Source organism: Podarcis cretensis (genome assembly GCF_951804945.1).
Source record: "Podarcis cretensis genome assembly, chromosome: 2".
In the NCBI taxonomy this organism is placed as follows: Eukaryota; Metazoa; Chordata; class Lepidosauria; order Squamata; family Lacertidae; genus Podarcis; species Podarcis cretensis.
Genome location: NC_137171.1, coordinates 41742667 through 41766337, shown reverse-complemented (window position 1 = coordinate 41766337; position 23671 = coordinate 41742667). Strand labels below are relative to the sequence as shown.

The 23671-nt window shown below is 47.8% G+C and overlaps 1 protein-coding gene and 1 long non-coding RNA gene across 2 annotated transcripts in view; both read left to right on the top strand.

Annotated features, from left to right (window-relative positions):
- Positions 1 to 23671, top strand: part of LOC307210430 — a 344426-nt gene that overhangs the window by 228539 nt on the left and 92216 nt on the right. The window lies entirely within an intron of this gene.
- TMEM238L (transmembrane protein 238 like) lies at positions 16591 to 17552 on the top strand. Its single transcript, XM_079967066.1, has one exon. The coding sequence runs from the start codon at positions 16655 to 16657 to the stop codon at positions 16895 to 16897; it is 243 nt and encodes an 80-aa protein (XP_079823192.1). The 5' UTR covers positions 16591 to 16654; the 3' UTR covers positions 16898 to 17552.

The window sequence follows — 23671 nt, the reverse complement described above, 5'->3', positions numbered from 1 at the left end:
ATGGTGCATCACTGGAATCGTAAACATTCAGTAAAAATGGTTAGTTTTCTGAGCTGGGGAGCTAACCTGGAGGCCTCTGCATGTCCTCAGCAAGCAGGGCAGTTACTGGGTAGCCTATCGATGGCCAAAAGGGGTTACCCTGGAAGACTGACAAATGGCAAAGCCAACTGGATTAGGGCTGGGCTTTTGCTGCTGAGGAATGTTAGTCACACTCGTTATCCAGAGAGGAGAGGAAAAGAGGAGAACGATCTGGCAGGAGGTTCATCTGGCCATATGGCTGATACCATTACGTTTGGCATGATTCATAGCTTGACGTCACAAGCAGATAAGGTTTTTATTACGCCTGACACTTAGCAGACGTGGAGCAAGTGAGGCAGCTTGCTAAACCAAAAGCAAACCACTGGGGTGTCTAAAAATAAACACCCACCATTTCAGCACCATGCTGCTTTCTCCAATGGAAAATATTGAATTAAAAAAATTAAGGGCTGCAAAAGTGAGAAGGGAAGAGATGGGAGGAATTTACAGAAGGACAGACAAAGAGGAGGCGGGCAGGAATAAGGATGGTTGTTGTTTTTCTGTTTTTATTAGCAGCACACTTTGACAGGCAAAGATTCCCCCAACAGCAGATGGAGATGCAGTGTTGAGAAATGCTTCACTTGTTGAATTTCTGCCTGATACACCAGCCCTGCCAGAAAAAAATGGGTGTACCCAAATGAATATTGCAAAATCTCTGAACAGAGACAGTGTCGCATCCATGTTCTGAACAGTAAGGGGTTTGATTTATCAGGCAGACATTTTAACTGGATGATTTGATTTTCTTGCAATTAGTCCTGTGACACTGGTGGACATGAAGAGTGACAAGCATTTAAACTCTTGAACAGCAGCGGGGGGAGGGGCGATTTGGGGGAAGGATTGTGTGGATCAGTGGTAGGTCTCAGGCTCCATCCAGATAACGTTGGTGAAGACCTCTTTGCCTGAAACACTGGAGAACTGCTAAGTCACACGGTTCAATGGTCTGATTTTCCATAAGGCCATTTCCCATGCTCCTGTTATTAACCCACTTGTTTTTAAAAAGAGCATAGGTTTTGAAGACAAATGGCTGCACCCAGTTATATTATTATTTCACAACCACTATATGATTAAATATTGATTTTCAACAGTATGCCTTTAAATGGATGGAGCAAAACAGCTGACAAACATTACGGAACTGCAAACACAATGCAGGTCCTTGACTGTGTGTTATAGTTTTATGGTTACTCTACTGACCAGGGAAAAAAACCCCTGCCTGGGCTGCTCTTGTACCTTTAACAGCAGGTTGATCTGCAAAAACCAGCAAGGTGAAGCTTTCCATCATATAGAGATAAACATTATTAACCACCTTATGCCTGTGCCTCAACTCGCCCCCCCCCCAAATATTTCAACTAAATGTAGTTCTGAACATAAAATAAGAAACACTAAGTGTTCATCCACACTTTTGCTTGTCCCACTGCTTTCCACCAGGAAAACCTACTGTTGGGTTTTCTCCGGATTGACATTGGCTGTGATTTAGTGCTGAAAAGCAGATTTTCCACACTGTGGCAGAGCAAGCCAATCGGGCACCTGGGGCAGCACACATGCCCTGCACCCGGGGGGGACCCATCCCTAGAAAGCATAGAACAATCAGAAAACCACTCAGACAAGCAGAAGGGTAGATGAGCACTTACTTATGTAAAGCAGAATCACAGTACACCAGCTGCAACAGTATTTACTATGAAGTGTGGTATATTAATTTAAAGAGTGTCGCCATACGTTGGTTGAAGAATCACAGAATGGCTAGATCTGTTAACATATGATACAGAAGGAGAGGGGGGGTACCTTTCCTCACTCCTCCTCCTCTTTAGTAAGGGGCCCGAGGCGATGACCTCGACGGCGCCCAGCTCTGCCGTGACTCCTGAACCCCCACACTGTTGCACAAGCACCACACTATACCCTTGACTTTATAAATAATATTTTTTCCTTCTACATATATCCTTTCCTTCTATATACGGGCGAAATAAGCCTTTCCTTCTTAAGTCTTGTTCGCCCTATTTCTAACGAGTAGACCGTATCGTACTGTTTTCCCCATTGACTATAATGGCTGCGCCTTAGCCAGTCAAGAACGTGCATTCCCCTGCAGGAGCTAGCTCAGGGAGTTCTTGCACGCCTCATTTAACCTCCTGACAAGTTGTTGACGGCTCCCCGCTGCTAGAACAATGGAACCGAAACTAGCGACCTCGTAAAACTGTCAAAGTCCTGTTACATTGTATCCATTTGTTTCCGCTTTTAATATACAATACACACTTGAGCGGCAAGGAGCCAAAAACTTCAGAAAATAATATAAAATCAGCCAAAGCTTCGATCTTCTCCATTTTAACGTCATTCTACTCGATTCCCTCCGGACTCCATGATGCTACTCCCAGCGCCATAATCCTCAAACCGACAGGTCACGTACCCAGGAAAACCTTAATCCTGTCAGATGGTCCAGTCAAGCCCTTCCTCTGGGCAATGCCAGGTAATGGGCGATGCATAGCTGTGCCATTGTCTTGCCATCACCTGTACTCAGGAAACGTTTATGCATATCTCTATTACTCTATGTAATCCCTACCTTACTGAAGTGCTGATCTATGCAATCTCTACCCTGCCTACCTTACTGAAGTGATGATCTATGTAGTCCCTACCTTACTGAAGTGCTGATCTATGCAACCTCTACCCTGCCTACCTTACTGAAGTGATGATCTATGTAATCCCTACCTTACTGAAGTGATGATTTGTGTAAACCCACCACCCACTTTCCTGTAGTGATGATCTGTGTAATCCCACCTCTTGTGATGTATTCGTGACGTTTTCTGCACTGTATTCTGGGACCTGGAGGGAACTTTTAAAAGTTTATGTCACCCCACTCTCGGGGTTCAACCCCATCTTGAACCTATTGCGCAATAAACTTGGATCTCCGCATCTTGCTCCGTCTCCGGCTGAACTCATTTCTTCCGCTACGACCCGCGGACTCCGTCCGACGAGCTGGGTGGCAGGGCAACTCCGCACCCGGAATTTACCGTAACATTTGGCGCCCAACGTGGGGCTGGCGGTACTCCCGTGCTGCTGACCGGGGGCCCCAAAATCTTCAGCCGGCTCCGGGCCATTTTGCCTGGGAAGATCCTTTGGACCTCCGGCCATCCTCCGGGCGGTAATCGAACGTCCCAAGGGTTCAGCCGGGGAGCAAAGGGAATCCAGCCAGCTTACTCATCGATCCCGGGATCATCATAGAAGACGCGTGAGTATAAGGAAAAGGAAAACCCAGTGCACTGGTGGGAAAGGGGTGGAAATCTCCTGGCAACTGAATTCTCTGCCCTCCTCTCTATCGCTCCTTCTCGCCTGTCTCTTAGTCCAATTGGTGAGAGAGACCGTGGACTGCTGCTCGACCCGAAAGGGGGGTTCTGAGCTCTATCTCTTTCTCCAAAATTCTCCAGCCAGCCGCACCAATTGGGAGCCCAAAAGTAAGACGGAGAGACCCGACTTGAAAGATAGCCGACTCTCCGCAACGGGTATCCCAGTTGAAAGCAAGGGGTTGGAGTTCTCTTTCCGAACTTCCCGAGCGCCCTTTCTAGGGGGCAGGAAGTGGTCTTGCTTTCTATCCAGATCCCAGCCGCACCGGTCGGGCTACGTACCACATGTATCGTAAGCCCGCTTCCGAAAGCAAGGGGGATTTTCGACCCGAAATTCTATCCAGGGATCACCCGACCTGGCACCGCACGGCGCGGGCGTTCAGTAGGGCCCCTTTTCCTGAGATTGTGACGATAGGTAGGAGGTTGCCAGGAGGGATAGCCCATGAGGAATTGGGCGGGATCGGCAGAGTGGAAAAGGGACCCCAGGTTACGGAAATAGGAAGGAAATACCGGATAGCTAGAGCTCTTTAAAACCTCTCTAAGGAAGTTGCCAAGCGACTAAAGACCCCTCTCTACTATAAATCCCTGTATTAAGTATATACCAATCCTTACCGCCCTTTCTCTCCCCTCTTTCTGTCTAGACACGCGTAAAACAAAATGGGTACCCAGGCTTCCAAACGCGAGCGGGCTCACTCTGAGAGGAAGGCTTCTAGAAAGCCATCTCAGTCTCAGAAGGACCCTGACTCTCCCCTCCAATTTGTTATCACGTATTGGAAGACGATTCCTGGCCACAAATTATTATCGAAGCAGAAATTAGAGGACCTCTGTTCCGTAATCTGGCCCGCCAGCACCGCCTCCGCCAAGCCCGAATTGCGTTGGCCGGCAGGGGGTTCGTTTAATGAAGAGCGCTTGAACCACCTAAAGAAATACTTAATGGAGGAAAAGCCCCGTCAGTTGGAATATCTGGCTGCTTTTGAGGCCATAAAGGGATTCCTCCGAGCCCCGAAAGGGACTGCATCCTACCAGTTACCTATATTGAATCCCGGACGGCAGCCCATGCCCCCCCTTACGAAGGGCACTCAGTAGACGATGACGTACAGTGGACCCTGATTCCCTTTTACTATAGAGGACCACCGCCGCCTAGTAGTAGCTCAAGTAGTGATGAAGAAATGGGGGATGAAGGGGCACAGAGCATCGAGAACAAAAGAGTCACAAGGCTACAGGCAAAAAGGGACCAAAAAGACCCCGGGCAGGCCAAGACTAAAATCCCCCCCTCAACGCTTCGCAACACAGTCGAGAACCCCGTCCAAGCCACAAATAACCCTCTCCCCTCAGAACCTTGTGAGTCCACAGCAGAAACCCTAGATCACAGTGCGGGGGCTCCAGGAACTTCTGATCAAGTAAGCTCTACCGTGAGCTCCACCGCGGTCCAGATGCCCCTAAGGGCCTTGCCGATTCCACCCCTTCAACCTGATGGACCCCCGCGAATGGTTTATACACATCAACCCTTCTATACTTCTGATCTCGTAACTTGGTCAAATCAGATGCCCTCTCTGAGGGACGACCCTGACAAATGCCACCGGCAAATCAGCGCCATCTTTTCCACCCATAACCCCACCTGGCCAGACGTCCATGTCCTTCTCAACGCCCTCTTTAATGAGGCAGAGAAGGCAGACATTCTAACTAAAGCTGGGGAGGCAATAGAATCACCCGACTATCAGAGGGGACGGCCCCAAGGATTGCAGGCTCTCACAGCACAATGCCTCCGAGTAGATCCTGCATGGGATTACAACACCACAAATGGGATCTGGAATTTGAACCTATTTAAGAAAGCCATTCTGGATGGCGTTAAGGCTGCCGGACAACGCACCGTTAATTGGACTAAAGTCCAAACGATAATGCAGGGACCAAACGAACACCCATCTGATTATTATACTAGATTGGTTTCTGCTATCAAGACGTGGGGAGGGATAGACCCCGAAAATTCACAGCATGAAGTAATCGTTAAAGGTTTCTTCAAGGATCAGGCCTGCCCAGACATTAGGAAAGCCCTGAATCTCCAAATTGGATACAACGGAAAGAGCGTAAGCGAAATCTTATCCATTGCAAAATCCGTCTACAACTCTCGAGATGAAAGAAAGAAAAAGGAAACAAAATCCGAGGCCGAGCAGATTTTGGCCTTAAGTATGGAAACTACCTACGGCCTTAACCGAGGTAGAGGTCTCAGCCAAGGAAGGGGAGTCCGGGGTGGAGGACCCCCGAATCCCTATAGGCAATGGGGGCCAGGTGCCGGGGGGTGTTACTACTGCCAAGAGGAGGGACACATAAAAAGATTCTGCCCCTACCTCAACACACCATCCTACGGGGGACAGGACTCCAGGCCATTCCCTACCCGAACGAGCCACCCTCCTTTTCCCCCACAATCCAACCTGACCCAGGGACACATTAACCACCAACCGGAGGGCTACGCTCCGCAAGTGCCTACGAATCAAATGCCTCCGACTCAACGACCTCAATCGGGCCCACGAACCCAAATGCCAACAATAAACGCGCCTACTCACCCTTGGGCAAACGCTACTGCTCCTCCCTTGCACCCCCCAAACCAGCCACCTCCCGACGATCAGGACGCCTACTGACTACTAGAAGGGGATCCCAGCCTAAGTCCAACCCAAACCATCTGCCCCGTGATAACATTGTCACCTGAGGATCCTGTCTGTACTATTGAGATCGACGGTCACCCCTATCAATGTCTACTGGACACAGGGGCCACATATTCTACCCTAACTGATAGTCACCTGGAACCAGGGACAGTAACCAAGAAGGTAATGGGACTAGATGGGATACCCCGCACTTGCCCACTCTCGCAACCAGCTAAAGTTACCCTTGGACCCCTATTAGCAGAACACACCTTCCTTTTAACTAGCAGTCCTGTTAACCTCCTCGGCAGGGACCTCTTTTGCAAACTCAACGCCACCATAAAATGTTCCTCAGATGGCATCTACCTATATATGCCCGAGGACTCCATCCCCGCGTTCCAGGGTATCATACGGGAAGCAGAATTGGACCGCCAGTTTCCCGAACTCCCTCCAGAGTTAGAGAATGAATTACCCCCTTCCTTGTGGGGCACTGAATCAACCTCCGTCGGACTCCTAATATCAGCCACTCCCGTTAAGATCACTTACAGAACCGACCTGCCCTTCCCCTGTACCAAGCAATACCCCTTGCCTAAAGAAGCCATCGAAGGGTTAACACCCATGATTAAGGACTTCCTCGAAAAGGGGATCCTAGTTCCATGCACCTCACCCTGTAACACCCCCGTGCTCCCCATAAAGAAGCCCTCAAAAGAGGGAGCCCCAGTCCGATATCGCTTTGTCCAAGACCTGAGACTAGTAAACCAGTTCGTAATACCCCGACACCCAGTGGTGGGAAACCCAAACTCCCTCCTGAACGCGATTCCGGCAGGGACAACTTGGTACACCGCCGCGGACTTATGCTCCGCCTTCTTCAGCATACCCCTGGACCCAGCTAGCCAATTCCTTTTCGCTTTTACCTGGGGGCCCAGTCAATTAACTTGGACAAGGTTACCCCAGGGATACGTGGAATCACCCGCAATATTTTCAGCCATCTTACACCAGGATTTGCAGGACATTCATCTACCTGCAAACTCCGCCCTCTTGCTCTACGTAGATGATCTCTTATTATGCTCTACTAGTGAAGAGGCATGCAAGATAGACACTAAACACCTCCTATCTGAACTAGCGAGGAAGGGACATAAAGTGTCCCCAAAGAAACTCCAATACTGTAAACAAGAAGTAAAGTACCTCGGGCACATCTTGGGAGTGGGTACCCGAAGCCTCGCCACCGACAGAATTGAAATGGTCACTAAAATTCCACTCCCTAAAACAAAGCGACAGTTGCGCGGCTTCCTTGGAATGGCCGGCTTCTGTCGAGCATGGATTGCTGGCTACAGCGAAATAACGAAACCCTTAACCGCTATGACCCGCCAGGACCACCCAGACCCATTGGTCTGGGAAGAGGACGCTTATAAATCCTTTGAATGCTTGAAACGGGAACTGAGATCCACTCCTGCCCTAGGATTGCCCGACTACCGGGTCCCCTTTAACTTGTTCATTCATGAACAAATGGGAGTCGCCTCAGGTGTCCTAACCCAACCCTTTCGAGACCAGGAAAGACCAGTAGCCTATTACAGCTTGCAACTCGACACCACGGCGAAAGGGGCAGTCAGCTGTCTAAGAGCTATCGCTGCTGCTGCGCTCCTCCTTGAGAAAGCTCAAGAAACTGTCCTGGGCCATGAAATCACAGTTCATGTGCCACACTCGGTCTCAACCCTCCTAACCCTAAAAGGATGTCACCATTTCTCAAATTCCTGCCTCAACCGGTACGAGGCCCTCCTATTAACCTCGTCTAATGTCGTCAATTCCCTGAATCCAGCCACCTTGCTACCCCTTCCCAACGATGGCACTCCACATCATGACTGCGCTACCATAGTCCGACAAGCTGAAAAACCCCGGGAAGATTTAGATCACCTCCCCCTGGAAAATGCGGACTTAATATTGTATACCGATGGCAGTTCTAAAGTTATTGACGGGGTTAGGAAGACTGGGTATGCAGTGGTGTCTGACTTCGAAGTGCTAGAGTCAAATCCAATCAACCCACAATATAGTGCCCAAGCCGCCGAGTTAATTGCGCTTATACGCGCCTGCGAGATTGGCGAAGGGAAAAGGACTACTATTTATACGGACAGTAAATACTGTTTCGGCTTAGTACATACAACCGGCCAAATTTGGCTTCAGAGAGGTTTCCTGACCGCCGCCGGATCCCAAATTTCACATGCCGCTCTGGTAGAATGACTTCTGACGGCAATTCACTTACCCGCCGCAATAGCTGTTGTCCACTGCAAAGCTCATACAAAAGGCAGGGATTTAGTCTCCAAAGGGAATAGACGAGCCGACAAAGCCGCACAGACAGCTGCCCTTTGCACCCCTAACAATGACTCTGAATTCCAAGCCGTGCAGCTACCTACCGATCTAGACTTGACAGAAATTTACAAATCTGCCCCAGGGGATGAAAGGGCCATGTGGCAATCTATAGGGACCACAGAACGAAACGGTATCTGGGTCCTCCCCGATGAAAGAACCGTCCTTCCAAAGGCCTGGACTCCAAAATTAGCGAGAATTCTTCACCAACGGACACATTGGGGAAAAGGGAGGTTGATGGAACATGTTATTAGATCTTGGTATGCCCCAGGGATAGCTGCCGCTGCCACGGCAGCATCAAAGAATTGCATAACCTGTCACCGCTTCAATCCCAAGCGCGAACCCAGGAAACCACCAGGAGCTAGACCATGGACCTTTGTCCCCTTCGAGAACTTACAACTTGACTTTATCGATCTGCCTCAATGCCAGGGTTTTAAACACGCTTTAATTATAGTGGACCAATTTTCTTCATGGGTGGAGGGATTCCCTTGCCGAAAAGCTACCGCATCCGTAGTTGCTAGGGCTCTCCTACAAGATATTATTCCCCGATACGGGATACCTCGCCGCCTAGACAGCGACAGGGGAACTCACTTTACGGCCGAAATAGTGCAACTAGTGGCCAAGGCCCTCCAAATTCGGTGGGACCTCCACACACCATATCACCCACAATCCTCTGGCCAAGTAGGACGAATGAACCAAGAAATAAAAATACAGTTGGGAAAACTTTGCAACCTTACGGGCCTAAAATGGGTCAATGCACTCCCACTGGTTCTTCACAACATACGTAGCGCCCCAACTGAACGTTTAAAACTCTCCCCGTTTGAACTCTTGTTTGGGAGACCCCCTCCAGTCTACAACACTCTATTCCCACTCTCAGAACTGGAGCTGGGAGAAGCAGAACTTACTAATTATGTTATTCAGCTCCAGATACAGTTACAACGCCTCCACCAGTACGCCGCCATTGAAGGACAGAACCTACCCATCGACGTCCAAGCCCACTCCTTCCATCCCGGAGACTGGGTCCTAGCCAAGGTCTATCAGAAGGAACCGCTCCAACCCGCGTGGGAAGGTCCCTACCAAGTCCTTCTAACCTCACCAACTGCCGTGAAAGTAGGTGAAAAGAACTCCTGGCTACACCACACTAGGTGCAAGTCGTCACCCCCTCCCCAAGAGCCGGAGGACAGTCTCGGCGAGGACTTCACCTTCTCGACTCCGCCCACCCCACCAACTTCATACATCGACGACGATGACGACCAACAGACCGGACCAGATCGGGGTCAGAATCGGGCCCAACAGACCGGACCAGATCGGGGTCAGAATCGGGCCCAACAGACCGGACCAGAACGGGGTCAGACTCGGGCCCAACAGACCGGACCTGATACAGCACCACCCAACTGGACATCCGAGATCATCCCGGAGTCCGACGCTATCAAGCTACGCCTGAAGCGCCTTTGACAGCTCCTTTGACAGCGCGCCTTTGACAGCTCCTCTGACAGCGCGCCTTTGACAGCTCCTCTGACAGCACGCCTTTGACAGCTCCTTTGACAGCGCGCCTTTGACAGCTCCTCTGACAGCGCGCCTTTGACAGCTCCTTTGACAGCGCGCCTTTGACAGCTCCTCTGACAGCGCGCCTTTGACAGCTCCTTTGACAGCGCGCCTTTGACAGCTCCTCTGACAGCGTTCCTTTGACAGATCCTTTGACAGCGCGCCTTTGACAGCTCCTCTGACAGCGCGCCTTTGACAGCTCCTTTGACAGCGCGCCTTTGACAGCTCCTCTGACAGCGCACCTTTGACAGCTCCTCTGACAGCGCGCCTTTGACAGCTCCTCTGACAGCACGCCTTTGACAGCTGCTCTGACAGCACGCCTTTGACAGCTCCTCTGACAGCGCACCTTTGACAGCGCCTTTGACAGCTCCTCTGACAGCACATTGATAACTCTTTCCCTCTGATAATGCCTTCCTGTCCCCAGACTCTGATCATGTATTTCTCCTTCATCTTCCTCACCTTAAGGGCTTCGTCCCAATCCTCAGCCACACCAACTGATCATTGCACCGGATTGACTACGGGTTACCATTTTTTGGACTACCATTGAGTCGAAACCGGCGGGAAGTCAAATCCGGATCGAATGGGGGACTTTGACTTCTGCCTCCCTGAGTCTCGAACATTGTTACGCCATTCCCTTGTGCCCCGACTAACTGCCAGCGAATACTGGGAACTTTTCATCCGAGATGGACACCTACATCGGATTGGGTCAGCAGCAGTCACCCTTGACCGTTCCTACTACCGCCTTAGCTGTAAGAACGGGACCCATTTCCTTTACGGCAACGGAGAAATCTTGAGGAACCCAAATTGGACTGAAGTCGAAAAAGGGGGGGCCACATCGTCCTACACCGACACTCCTAACCCCTCTGACAACTTGATTTTCGGATTCCAATGTCTTTTCATGGCCCCAGAACCCCAAAAACCCCAGCTGCAAGGACTTTGCCTGAGAGGGTTCTGCTGCCTCTAGAATCTTGGAGTCACCCACGACTGGAAAGGGGCAGAATATTTAGAAGGGTGGTATCATCCGGCACATCCTTCACGCTCCCCCACTTGGGATCACGTTGGACCTTTGAGATGCGAAGGCATAGCCCAGGACAGGCGACTCCTCAATACCACCGACCCACTTCATCCACTCGGCACGGCACCTCGCCAGCTCGGCACTGATCCCTCCCTCCCGGGGGAGGATCTCCTCTCCTCTTGGGAACAGAACTCTTACATCAAACTCTTGGGCCAGGTGGCTAAAGAGGCACCCTATCCTGAATGCTGGATATGCGCACATGCACCCAGCCACCTCCAACAAAGTCTTCCCCTCGTTCCTGTACCCGTGACCACTGAACAGTTCCGATCGGGAGACGTCGCTTCTTGGAATTTAACGGCCTTGAACTTGACCCACCAATACCTCTACCTTACTGGCCCTACAAAAGGACCCCTCTGCCGCATCTTCACTGGAGAGGGAACTTTCATTGGGTCCAGTACCTGCACCTCCAACTTAGAACTTTTACCCACCGGTCACGTCACTGTTACCGATGTGGCCGCATCCCGAACTTTCCAAAATCTCACCCTTGCTTGGGCCACCGTCGTCGGACACCCTCCTGCCTGGCAGCCTCAGCCCGCTGACTCCATGTTGCTGCAAGCTTTTGCCTCCGGAAGAATGGAGTCCTACCTCAGTGGCTTGTTTTGGGTATGTGGTCATCGCGCATATATCTGGGTGAGTCCTCATATGTCAGGATCTTGCTTCGTAGGGTACATTGTCCCCGGCATTAGAGTAGTCCCACACCTACCCCCTGGGAGGCAGAGGAATAAAAGAGAACAGAAGGGACTGTCGGACCTGTCGGATGTCGCTGCCAACGGAGAGACTGTCGGCCGGGCACTCTTCCCTGCCTATGGGGCCGGCTCTAATCATGTGGACATCCTCCGACTTACCGACATCCTTCTGAAATTCATGCAAGAGGCAACCCAAATCACAGACTCTCTGATGTCGGAGCTGTCAGAGGTGAGACAACTTAGTTTACAGACCAGGATTGCAATGGACTTTCTCCTGTCCAGTCAAGGAGGGACATGTGCCCTAATAGGCACTGAGTGTTGCACATATGTGACTGATCAGACTTTGAATATTACCGGACATTTGAACAATATTCACGAGCTGGCAGGGAAGCTGGATGAGATACGACATGAAGGACTATCCGACATAGACTTGTGGGGATGGTTGCCCAAGCTCGGATGGCTCCGACAGTTACTTAAGGTGATATTGCTTACTGCCCTTATTATTATCCTTTGCATCTCGGTGCTCTGCTGTACTATACACTGTGTCTCTCCTTGTTGCTCTCTCCTCCGCTGTCCTGCTCAATCCGCCCCTCTTTCTCTCCGAGCCTATTCCCGCTCCCACAGTGCCTCTGTCTTCCCTGAATACGTACAAATGAGACACCTGGGAGAAGGAGAGTACGAAATCACAGGGGTATAGGGTGCGGAGAAAGGATTTGCAAGTTCTTACAGAACTTTAATTCAAATCTATCTCCGAATGGGGGACTGATACAGAAGGAGAGGGGGGGGTACCTTTCCTCACTCCTCCTCCTCTTTAGTAAGGGGCCCGAGGCGATGACCTCGACGGCGCCCAGCTCTGCCGTGACTCCTGAACCCCCACACTGTTGCACAAGCACCACACTATACCCTTGACTTTATAAATAATATCTTTTCCTTCTACATATATCCTTTCCTTCTATATACGGGTGAAATAAGCCTTTCCTTCTTAAGTCTTGTTCGCCCTATTTCTAACGAGTAGACCGTATCGTACTGTTTTCCCCATTGACTATAATGGCTGCGCCTTAGCCAATCAAGAACGTGCATTCCCCTGCAGGAGCTAGCTCAGGGAGTTCTTGCACGCCTCATTTAACCTCCTGACAAGTTGTTGACGGCTCCCCACTGCTAGAACAATGGAACCGAAACTAGCGACCTCGTAAAACTGTCAAAGTCCTGTTACATTGTATCCATTTGTTTCCGCTTTTAATATACAATACACACTTGAGCGGCAAGGAGCCAAAAACTTCAGAAAATAATATAAAATCAGCCAAAGCTTCGATCTTCTCCATTTTAACATCATTCTACTCGATTCCCTCCGGACTCCATGATGCTACTCCCAGCGCCATAATCCTCAAACCGACAGGTCACGTACCCAGGAAAACCTTAATCCTGTCAGATGGTCCAGTCAAGCCCTTCCTCCGGGCAATGCTAGGTAATGGGCGATGCATAGCTGTGCCATTGTCTTGCCATCACCTGTACTCAGGAAACGTTTATGCATATCTCTATTACTCTATGTAATCCCTACCTTACTGAAGTGCTGATCTATGCAATCTCTACCCTGCCTACCTTACTGAAGTGATGATCTATGTAATCCCTACCTTACTGAAGTGATGATTTGTGTAAACCCACCACCCACTTTCCTGTAGTGATGATCTGTGTAATCCCACCTCTTGTGATGTATTCGTGACGTTTTCTGCACTGTATTCTGGGACCTGGAGGGAACTTTTAAAAGTTTATGTCGCCCCACTCTCGGGGTTCAACCCCATCTTGAACCTATTGCGCAATAAACTTGGATCTCCGCATCTTGCTCCGTCTCCGGCTGAACTCATTTCTTCGGCTAGGACCCGCAGACTCCGTCCGACGAGCTGGGTGGCAGGGCAACTCCGCACCCGGAATTTACCGTAACACATACGTAATAAAACAAAACCAATCATTGTCAAAGTCATCTCCCCACCCCTTTCCCTTTCAGCATTCAGTCTCCCGATTTACTTTTTGGCTAAAGCAATTTGCCAAAAGTTTGTGTACCAATTAGATAATGTTAATCCTGAACCAGTTTACTTATCAGCTGATGAGCTGACACCATTGAAAATATTACTAAGTCCTTGTAAGGAATACCAACATTTTGATTATCAAACAGGGATAACAAAACCAACTGAGGGGAGAACATGGAAGCTTACATCGTACTATTTTGCCAGTGCCTTCAAATACTTTTTGCCAAAATTGATTAATTTCAGACCAATTCTGCCACATGTAACAAAAGTGTTAAGTTGTGGGTGAACATATCTGTCAGGGACTCAGCGGGAGCGCAGGGAGGAGAAGAGATGGAGAGCGAGGGGGAGCAATCCGAGGGCAGCGTAGGAGAATATGACAGCAGTTCGAGAGATTCCATGAGCCTCTCCAGCGAATCGGAAAATTCACAGAAGGGGGCGCCGATGGGCAGGGCAAGGGGCGAGCCAAGGGGGACACCCCAGAAGCAAGGGGCCAGCGGGGACTCCCAGAGCAGCAGTTGGAAATCAGGACCAGCTTCCCCACCAGAGCGTAGTGGGGGGGGAGGAGTCCCAGGTGTCAGAGCCCACATATGCACCACCAGCGAGAGAAGATGAGTCAGGGTTGGCCACGCCTCCATCGGAGAGCGAGTTAACGGTCAAGAGGAAAGTTGCAGGCTGGGCGCGCGCGCCAAGTTCAAAGGTACAGGCGAGCGGCACAGAAGGTAGCCCGGATAGGGAACCAGGTCCTAAAGCCCGCCAGAAGGAGGGGCAAGAATCGTCAGGGTCAGCGTCAGAGGAGTCCAGGAAAGATGAGACCCTAGCGGGCAGGAGGGCCCAGAGGAAAAAGGAACTTAGGAAGAGGTGGAGCAAGGCGAGGGTCTTAAACTGGTGTGGAAGGGGAGGAGACTCAGATGGGACTTCGCCGATCTAAGGTCGAGACGTAGAGCTGCACGCTGCGGCTTTAAAATGGAAACTGAATCTCAATAAAGACTTTTGTACATAACTACAGCCTAGCGTTGGTCCTCTGTGAGCTGGGACCTGGAGGCAGCTCTGACAATATCAGATGACACAGCGATTCTTCAAACAGTTCTTGTTTATTCACAGACCAGAACTGAACTGAACTGAAGGGTTCAGCCAGCCTGCTTATATAGAGCTCCACTACAGCGCAACAGTAACCACTTTCTGTAACTATCCAATCACTGAACGTCACTTTCAATCCCCTATTTGGATATGTGGACCTGAGTGAAAACTATCTACAGTATCCCCCTGCTGGCCCAGGATGAGAACTTCAGTACATAACAAAAAGGTTAGTACAGCCTCTCCAGCATTGTTTGCTCAGTATTTTGTTGGTGCTGCTCAATAAGACAGGTGTAAGGTTCTATCTATAACTCACTTTCAGAGTGTTTCCACAGATGCCTGCAGAAACAGATTTCAGTGCCTTTTTACTCCACGGAGCATTCCACTATGCATCTGAAAGGGTTGTATTTAAATCTGTTAAGAAAAACTTTTTTAAAAGAAAAAAACACAATCATTTTGAGTTGTGATATTAAATTTATAAATATCCTGTAGATAGAAGAAACTGGGGTTGATGTTTTTTAGACTTGAAGAATATTCTGTTAATGAATTTTCCATTTGAGTTAAGGGCATTATTGCTGAAACGTAAAATTTGATGCAGTTCAAACCATGGTGGGTTTGGGTTTTTTTTACTCTTTTTTCAGTTTGAGGATGAGGTTAACCCACTGGATAGGTACCTCATCCTACAGAGGCATTTAAGACTCCCAGTGTTTACATTATAGAATTTTATCAGTTCCACAGAACAAAGGATGGACAATTATAGGGGCTAATAGTGATTGTACAGTAGATTTTATTCTACTCTTGCCATACCTGCAGAGCATGTTTCAAGAAAGGGTTAGAGACCAAGCTGTTTTTTTTTATAGTATGGCTTAAAGAGACACATGTTCTTCATCAGTGCGTCCCATTTGTCCCTGCTGTTTGCCTGAATCCCTACAAATGAAGGCACATGCTGCATGACATTAAAAAATGTCAAGGTGTCATTAAAAGTGAGGTATTCCTAGCCCTCTGTCTTCAGATAGCTTGATTTTTAAAAATATTGACCTTTTACCACCATGCATAAATACGTTAATAAGTTCCTGCCAATTTTGGAGTGCTTCCATCGTGATAGGAATAGGTAACCTACCGGGAAAAGGTAAGTTTAACATGGTAAAATATTCATATTTATGGAACTGGTATTTCCCAAGCTATGCTATATTCATCTTGCTCCATCTTTGTAGTTTTATTTTATTTTATTTTTTGTAAGTGCTGTGTAATTAAGTTTTTATAATAATTTAAAGTTTGTAGTAAAGACCACAACCAGATATTTTATGGGTTTGCCATGCCTGTGCCTCAGCTTGGCATTAAAAGGACACTTACTGTGGCTATCTAAAAACACACAACTTTACGCTGAATGATCTTATTGACACATTTTAAAATAATGTTTAGTTGTAGTTTTCCTGGTTTAACAGAACAACCCCCTCGGTCTAGGAAGTGTGGGGCTTGATTTCAAAGTGCTGTTGAAGCTATACGACTATAAAATGTCAGATTTAAATAAAAAATAATAGACATGGGCTAGTTAGCCCTTATTAGTTTTTCCGAGTACAAAAAGAAAAGTTCCCCAAGGGGACCAAAGCCCAGGTGAAGAGATCCATGCGGTGTGGCACCTTGCAGGCAAAAGTGTGTCACTGCTAGGGTGACAGTGACAGGGCAGGAAGGAGTTAAAGGCTCACCTGGTCTACCTGCTTAGTGCCCTCAGAGGTGTGCTCTGACATTTATACTTCCTTCTGATGGCAAGGCAGCCTGGATGTTTGGGCAGGTAGCATGACAATAAGACAGGCTTCCAAAGCTCAGCCTGCCTTTTGGCTGATAGCGCCCCATGAAGAAGAATTTGGCCACGATCCTTGCCCTATACGTGGGCCGGTGTTATTTCATATTAGTTTTGGCTCTCATCTGTGATGTGGCTGGATTGGTCCTCCTGCTTCTAGGGATTTTTGGCCTTTTGAGCTCTTGGGATTTCTTTGTTTACTCGGGAGCCCTGCTGTTGGCATTTAGTCTCCTATTCTGGGCTTTCTGGTATTCGCTCAACATTGAAGTCCCCCTTAAAGAACTAGCTGTTTGAGTCGATCTACAACCAGAGGAACGTGCAGGTGGCACTGTCAAACTACAGAAAAGAACGTTTCACCTCCTGGAGGCATCTGAAATTTTCCCTGGAGAGTAGAAGGAAATGATGCAGCGACAAGAGTCAGTGCCCACCCATCCCCACAGCAAGGTATGTACAAGAGTGTTGTTTTTCTGTTTTAGGCAGATAAATAATCTGAATTTTCCAACATTTGTGCTTTGAGAGAAATACATTTGAGCCAAGTGATTTAAAAAGATGTTACATCACATTAGCAGAATTATGAATGTGTAAGGGTGGTGCGGTGTGTGTGAGGTCAAAGAATTCCAGAGAATGATGTTACTTCAAGGAAATGGTGGTTAAGTGATGTGTGTGTGTGAGATCACAGAATTCTAGAGAATGAATGGTACGTCCGGGTCCATCTGCACACACCCCATTGTGACTTAAGTCACTAAACTCAAACTACATCTCCTTAAAAGTGTCACAGATAAGCAAGTCCTTATGATTGTTAATATCGCTGGTGTCATAGAAGCCAGCTTCTGATAATTGCCACATTAAGGCTGCAATCCTGTACCCACTTGCCACTGAACTTAGGAGGAGGACTTGGTCATGCATAGGATTGCATGGCACATTATAGAATATACTGGCCTGTTGTGTACATTTCATGTTACTTTGAAAATTAGAGAAAGGGCAGATAATAACGGCTGGCATGGTGGGAATGTGATCAGTTGTGTCTGTTCCATTTTTTACTGTTTCACATCTGTTCTCAGCATGGTGTCCAGTTCCTGTGTTTTGGCTATCATTTGGGGGGGGGGGGTGTTGCTCATTATGTTTGCCTATCTTGTTAGCAGAATTTAAACACACACACACACAAAAAAAAAAAAAATCCTTGGGTGCTGGTGTTTCTGTCTGAAAAGCTTTATTTCAAAAATATCCACGTTTGCGTACAAAAGGGCAAAAATGAAATATGTGTCTTAGAGCAGGACTACAGTCTCAAACGCAGAAGAGACAGTCAGCTGCCTTAAAAGCCCAATAGATAATTCAGTTGTCGTGTCAAGCTTCCCACAGAGATGAAACATCATTTATTTTGTTTGTTGCATTTGGGAAGGTGGGTATGGGGTTTTTCTTACATTATCTAGTCAGAGAATTCTGTTGTCTGCTGTAGCGAAACCAAAGCCCCAAATTAAAGCTCCACTTCACCCATCTCGGCTATGTCTCTTGTCATGTCTTCAGGAAAACAAAACATACAGGGAATATTTCTGGCATCTCATAACTGCTTTAACAATAGCATGCATTTTATTAGATGCTAATAGAAATGGGGCACAATCGGGGGTTTTGGTGCTGCAGGAGAAACTGCACAATCTGCTTTGAAGTAGATTCCATTCTCCCTAAATTAAAATCAGGTTCACAGCTCAGGGACGCTCCTTGATCCAGGCTTAATCCTGGATGGTGAAATAATAGTAGCCACTAGTAGTGCCCCCTCCCAGTTTTGGCTTGTCCCCCAGCAGCTGTACATTTGTTTTAACAAATCCTGAATCCTGACCACAGCTCCTCATGTCCTTGCAGTTCCGATTATTCCTTGCATTCTAAGTCCTCCAATTCTTCCATTTTCTAGTTTCCGCTCCCTGTCTCACACTGACTGCGATGCCATATCGGCAACAACAAATATACGGGTGTCTGCTAGGAGAGAGTTCTCTGTGTATGCCATTATTCCTGGCATTTCCCTGGCATCGTGCCCAGACTAGCAGCAAGAGCAAGTGAACATCTGTCTTTCTACAACAGGGAGACGTAACCGGGCAAGTTATAAAGTGACCAGCCTGGCACTATGGCCTGCTGTGTTTAATCATTAACTGTGGACCATAAAGTTTTTGGAGCCACAAGCTTCTTTGATGGGGCAGCTGCCAGATACATGGCTTGTAATTATTCTTTATTAGGCATTATAAGATGGCGCAGCCATGGCAGGTGGCACAAAACTCACTCTGATCCTCCAGAATATGGAATGTGTTTCATGCATATCCCAGAGCACAATCCTATTAGATGTAGGTCCTATTCAATTCAATCAGACTCCCAGATGACTATTATAGGGCTTCATCCCCAATCACTCCAAGGATGGAGAACTTCCAGACATGCATAACAACATGAAACTGATAATGCATGCGGCCAGAATGCTTCTCAAACTACACTGGCTGGTACAGTAAAAGCCCTTGCGAAATGATCCCACATTCGCCTTTGCTTTAACATGCCATCTTATCTTTGCAAAACAATTTCAGAAACATGTCTTTGGTAGGAATGCACGTGGTTTTAAATTTTAATTGTGGGGGTTGGTAGTAAAGCCAAAGCATCCTGATTACTAATTGCACCCTTTCCCAAAAAGCCCATTATTTACAGGATTTAAAATCCATTATTTATATAAAACATCTATCTCCTGTGCAGATGTGACAAGATGCAGAAAGATGCAGGTTCAGCTTCATTAGCTGTGCAGCCTTTTCCCTGAGCAAGGAAGGGCAGAAACAGGAATGAGTTGGAACATACCCAGATACCACTTTCATTCAGCAATGGATTGAATGCAACTATTCTTCTTTTGTGTTTTTGTTCCCAGTGCACTTAAAAGCTGATATACCATGGATTATCCCAGGAGAATGAAGGGAAGACGCAGTGAATATGGACACTCATGCCAGCCTACATTTGGAAATCACAGGATTCCTCCAGGAAAACTAGGCTATGCTGAGTCCTGTGCATTCAGAGACTCCTTGTCTGAAGCTCTGCACCTTATTGGGTTGAATGTGTACAGTCTGAACATTACACCAACATCTCACTCTAAGCCTTTGCTTTGCACAGCTATTTGGTGCCCTGATTTTACCCATTGCAATCACCAAGAAACACTGTGTCCTTGAGTAAGGTGTGGACTTTGATTTTAAAAGTTGACTAGAACCGCAGGAGAACCATACGTGCATGCAGATATGATTGGTGCTGTATTTGCATGAATCTATACAGTTGAAACTGGTGGAACAGTTTATATAGAGCTTAATCATTTTGCACATTGATAATGGCTTCGTAAAGTAAAGGTAAAGGTAAAGGTACCCCTGCCCATATGGGCTAGTCGTGACCGACTCTGGGGTTACGCGCCCATCTCGCTTAAGAGGCCAGGGGCCAGCGCTGTCCGAAGACACTTCCAGGTCACGTGGCCAGCGTGACGAAGCTGCTCTGGTGAGCCTGCACCAGCGCAGCACACGGAAACGCCGTTTACCTTTCTGCTATAAAGCGGTACCTATTTATCTACTTGCACTTAAGGGTGCTTTCGAACTGCTAGGTGGGCAGGAGCTGGGACCGAAAGACGGGAGCTCACCCCGCCGCGGGGATTCAAACCGCCAACCTTACGATCGGCAAGTTCTAGGCGCTGAGGTTTTACCCACAGAGCCACCCGCGTCACAATGGCTTCGTAGATGCCTGTAATTCCAGGAAGCTGTGCAGTGCAACATTTCATGATGCTAGAGTGCTCGTAGGCTGGGAGGAGATCGTGCCCAGCAAGTCCATGTCGTTTTGCTGCGTGCTTTGCTCAGGTGCATGCAGAAGGTAGCATCTTATGAAACTGAAGGCTGCTAGAAGATGGAGACCCTGCTTCTCCCACCGCTGCCAGTGATCCTGCCAGGGCCATTCTCTTTTGTTGGCTGATTTCCTATCAGATTGGGGGTTATCACCTTTGGCCAGGACTGCTCTTCCTTGCTTGGCTTCCTGCCCTGCAGACATTTAGAAGAAAATGAAGCAAAACAGGGCACTACAGCATCTTGCACACTGATTTCTCTAGCTGGCTGGCTGCACAACCTGCCCCACAGCATTCCTGGTCCTTACGATCTGCCTGGTCATCCTAACTGGTAACAGCGTGCCTTGAAATAAAACCCCACCAGCCTGAGCGGGAACCCGGCGGTTTCTACACAAGCCGGATGGCAACTCAGCACAAATAGCTTCTCAAATGTTTTTTAAAGCAAAACCCTCTCCAGAAAGTGGGGAGAAGCTAACATCTTGGCTAACAGTGCAGATTCTGGCTTTAGTTAAGATCTCAGCTGTCCTCGAAAACGCTTGGTTTCATGGAGATAGAAAGGTTAGCTCGTTCTTACTTCCCAGGTTTGGTGTGGGACATATGAGAGGTGAAATTGTCTTAGTTAGAAAGACCTAAAGGGCTTGCAATGCATTGGTGAGGATCCAAACTAGTCCCAATGGGAGTTTTGTCGAAGGCCTACAGTGATTTGCCCTGCTATGGAGTCCCTCCCATGGCAGTGGGAATTAGTGGATGTATGTGGCAGCAGTGACTGAGCCAGACAGCAGTGCTCTGTAGAGGCCTGGGTAGTTGGAATTTTAAATCTGCCCAATGCCTCAGGAATAGTACTATGTTAGAGGCATTGTGGGAAATTAATTAGAGTCATTGTGGCTCCTGGACCCAGCTGCTCAGTACTGCTCAGAACACCAGGAAAAACGTTTCCAAACTGTAGCCCAGGGTTCTACATGTTGATGCCAGGTCTGGTATGGCCTAGAGATTTTGAAAGGGGAAAGGGATTCCTTTATCTTGGAACATGGAACAGCACATGAACAAAAGCAGGTGTGTCTGGTAGTAGAAAAGGCAACTGTTTAGGGGAATGAGTAGGCCTCAGTGCTCCAAGACCCAAGCAAGCATGTGGAGATGAATAGGCTTTGTGGGCACATTTTCTGGTAATCTACCCGGCTGCCATGCTCAAACAAATGTCTGGTGTACCACGTCCAGTGCAAACACACACATCCGTGCTGGGCCCAAGCCAGTTGTTGTACATTTTTATGGCCTTGTGAAATAGGTGCTTTCAATTTTGATCGTTTTCTGAAAAGTAAATATTAGCTTTGTATGGGAAGGGAAGGAAGCCTTGAAGCTAGAACTCGAACCGCAGATCAGATGAGACCCTACAATATCGTGAAGGGGTTTTCCTGTCTGGGGTCAGTGGCTGTTTTAATTCCTTTTTAAAGATATAGGTGCAAGCTTCCGAGCCATGCTAAGACTGGAGATTCCGGAAAAGTAAGGTGAATTTTTGTGTACAAGAAAAATCCAATAACGTCCAAAGCCACTGCAGACACAGCTATGAATAGAGGTGACAAAATAGACTGCATGTTAGCGTATATGCACCGAATGTGCCGCTTTCCTGCACACAAGTGATGTCTGTGTAGGAATCCTTTAAGTGTAAAGCAGCCCTCGGAATAGTAATCCTATAAAATGAGATGTGGCTTTGCCAAAATTCCCCCTTCTAGATGCACAAGAACCCTGTCCCAAACTGAATCTAGCAGTCCCTTCTTTACCTCCCTGTGATCCCACAGGATATGAATAATAATAGAATATAAATACAGGGCAGGCAGCAATACTGAGGCCTTAAGCAAACCTGTTTTATGGCCCATTTGCTCCCCATAAAAATTGGGGAAGTGGGATGGATTTTCCAGTTATACTACCTGTACATGTAGTATCAATAATCAGCATTTATACTGAGCATTTCAGCTCTTCACATATTACCAGAGACTCTCAGTTACAACAATGTATAGAGAAGGGGCCTGATTCAAAGACAGTCGGTGGCACTTAACTTCATTGAAATATATGGGACTTAAGCTTCACTGTCTCTGGACTAGGGTCATTCATTACGTGTACAGAGTTTCCCTTCTTGCCTTGCATGGAATGTGCTTAACATCCATGGATATCATCCTATAGCATTAGATGTAAGGACTAGGGGCACGTACCAACATTTGGTTAACTCCCTTTTCAGATGGGTGACTGCATGGGAAAGGAACAAGTGTAGGGAGAGAGCAGCCTAATGGTATACACAGATAGACCCATGTGCCTTAAATGTCACACAGCTTCCATTGGAAAGAGCATCAAAACTCCTTGCTCTGTGGAGCTATGAAATATTTCTGATGAGTCTGAGCCCATCAGGACACTAATACTTTGTAAATTTCTGGCCTATTGCAGATGGGGTTGGGTGGGGGTGGGAAGGTTGAATGTATATGTGGTGATTTGATTAAATGTATATAAACAATTCCCACTGAACGCCTCTCCTCCAAAAAACACAAAACTTACCCACCTTTCACTAATCAGATGGAATCAGATGGAGCCAGTCTCAGGTAGCTGGTGTGGCACCCAGACATATAAATAGCTGCCTGGTGCTTGATTTGATATGCATAGTGATTTCAACCTCACTGTGCCACTGTGAGTAGCCTCCTTATGTGCCACTCTTGCTGTGTGAGGAGGAAAATGCACAGTATGACTATGCAGAAATCCCTTTCAACAAGTCCTGTCTGCTTATTTATCCATCTGTTGCTCAGGGTGTCTTGCTGAGTTTAGAGTAAGCTTTGACAGCTGGGAAATAAATACTCATGGGTAAAGTATAATTTGCCTAGACAGCATCTTAAAAAGCAGAGACATCACCTTGCTGACAAAGGTCTGTATAGTTAAAGCTATGGTTTTCCCAGTAGTGATATATGGAAGTGAGAGCTGGACCATAAAGAAGGCTGATCGCCAAAGAATTGATACTTTTGAATTATGGTGCTGGAGGAGACTGTCTTGAGAGTCCCATGGACTGCAAGAAGATCAAACCTATCCATTCTGAAGGAAATCAGCCCTGAGTGCTCACTGGAAGGACAGATCATGAAGCTGAGGCTCCAATACTTTGGCGACCTCATGAGAAGAGAAGAGTCCCTGGAAAAGACCCTGATGTTGGGAAAGATTGAGGGCACAAGGAGAAGGGGACAACAGAGGACGAGATGGTTGGACAG

Coding starts and splice junctions, on each gene's coding strand:
- TMEM238L (XM_079967066.1), top strand. CDS start 16,655: ATGAAGAAGAATTTGGCCACGATCCTTGCCCTATACGTGGGCCGGTGT.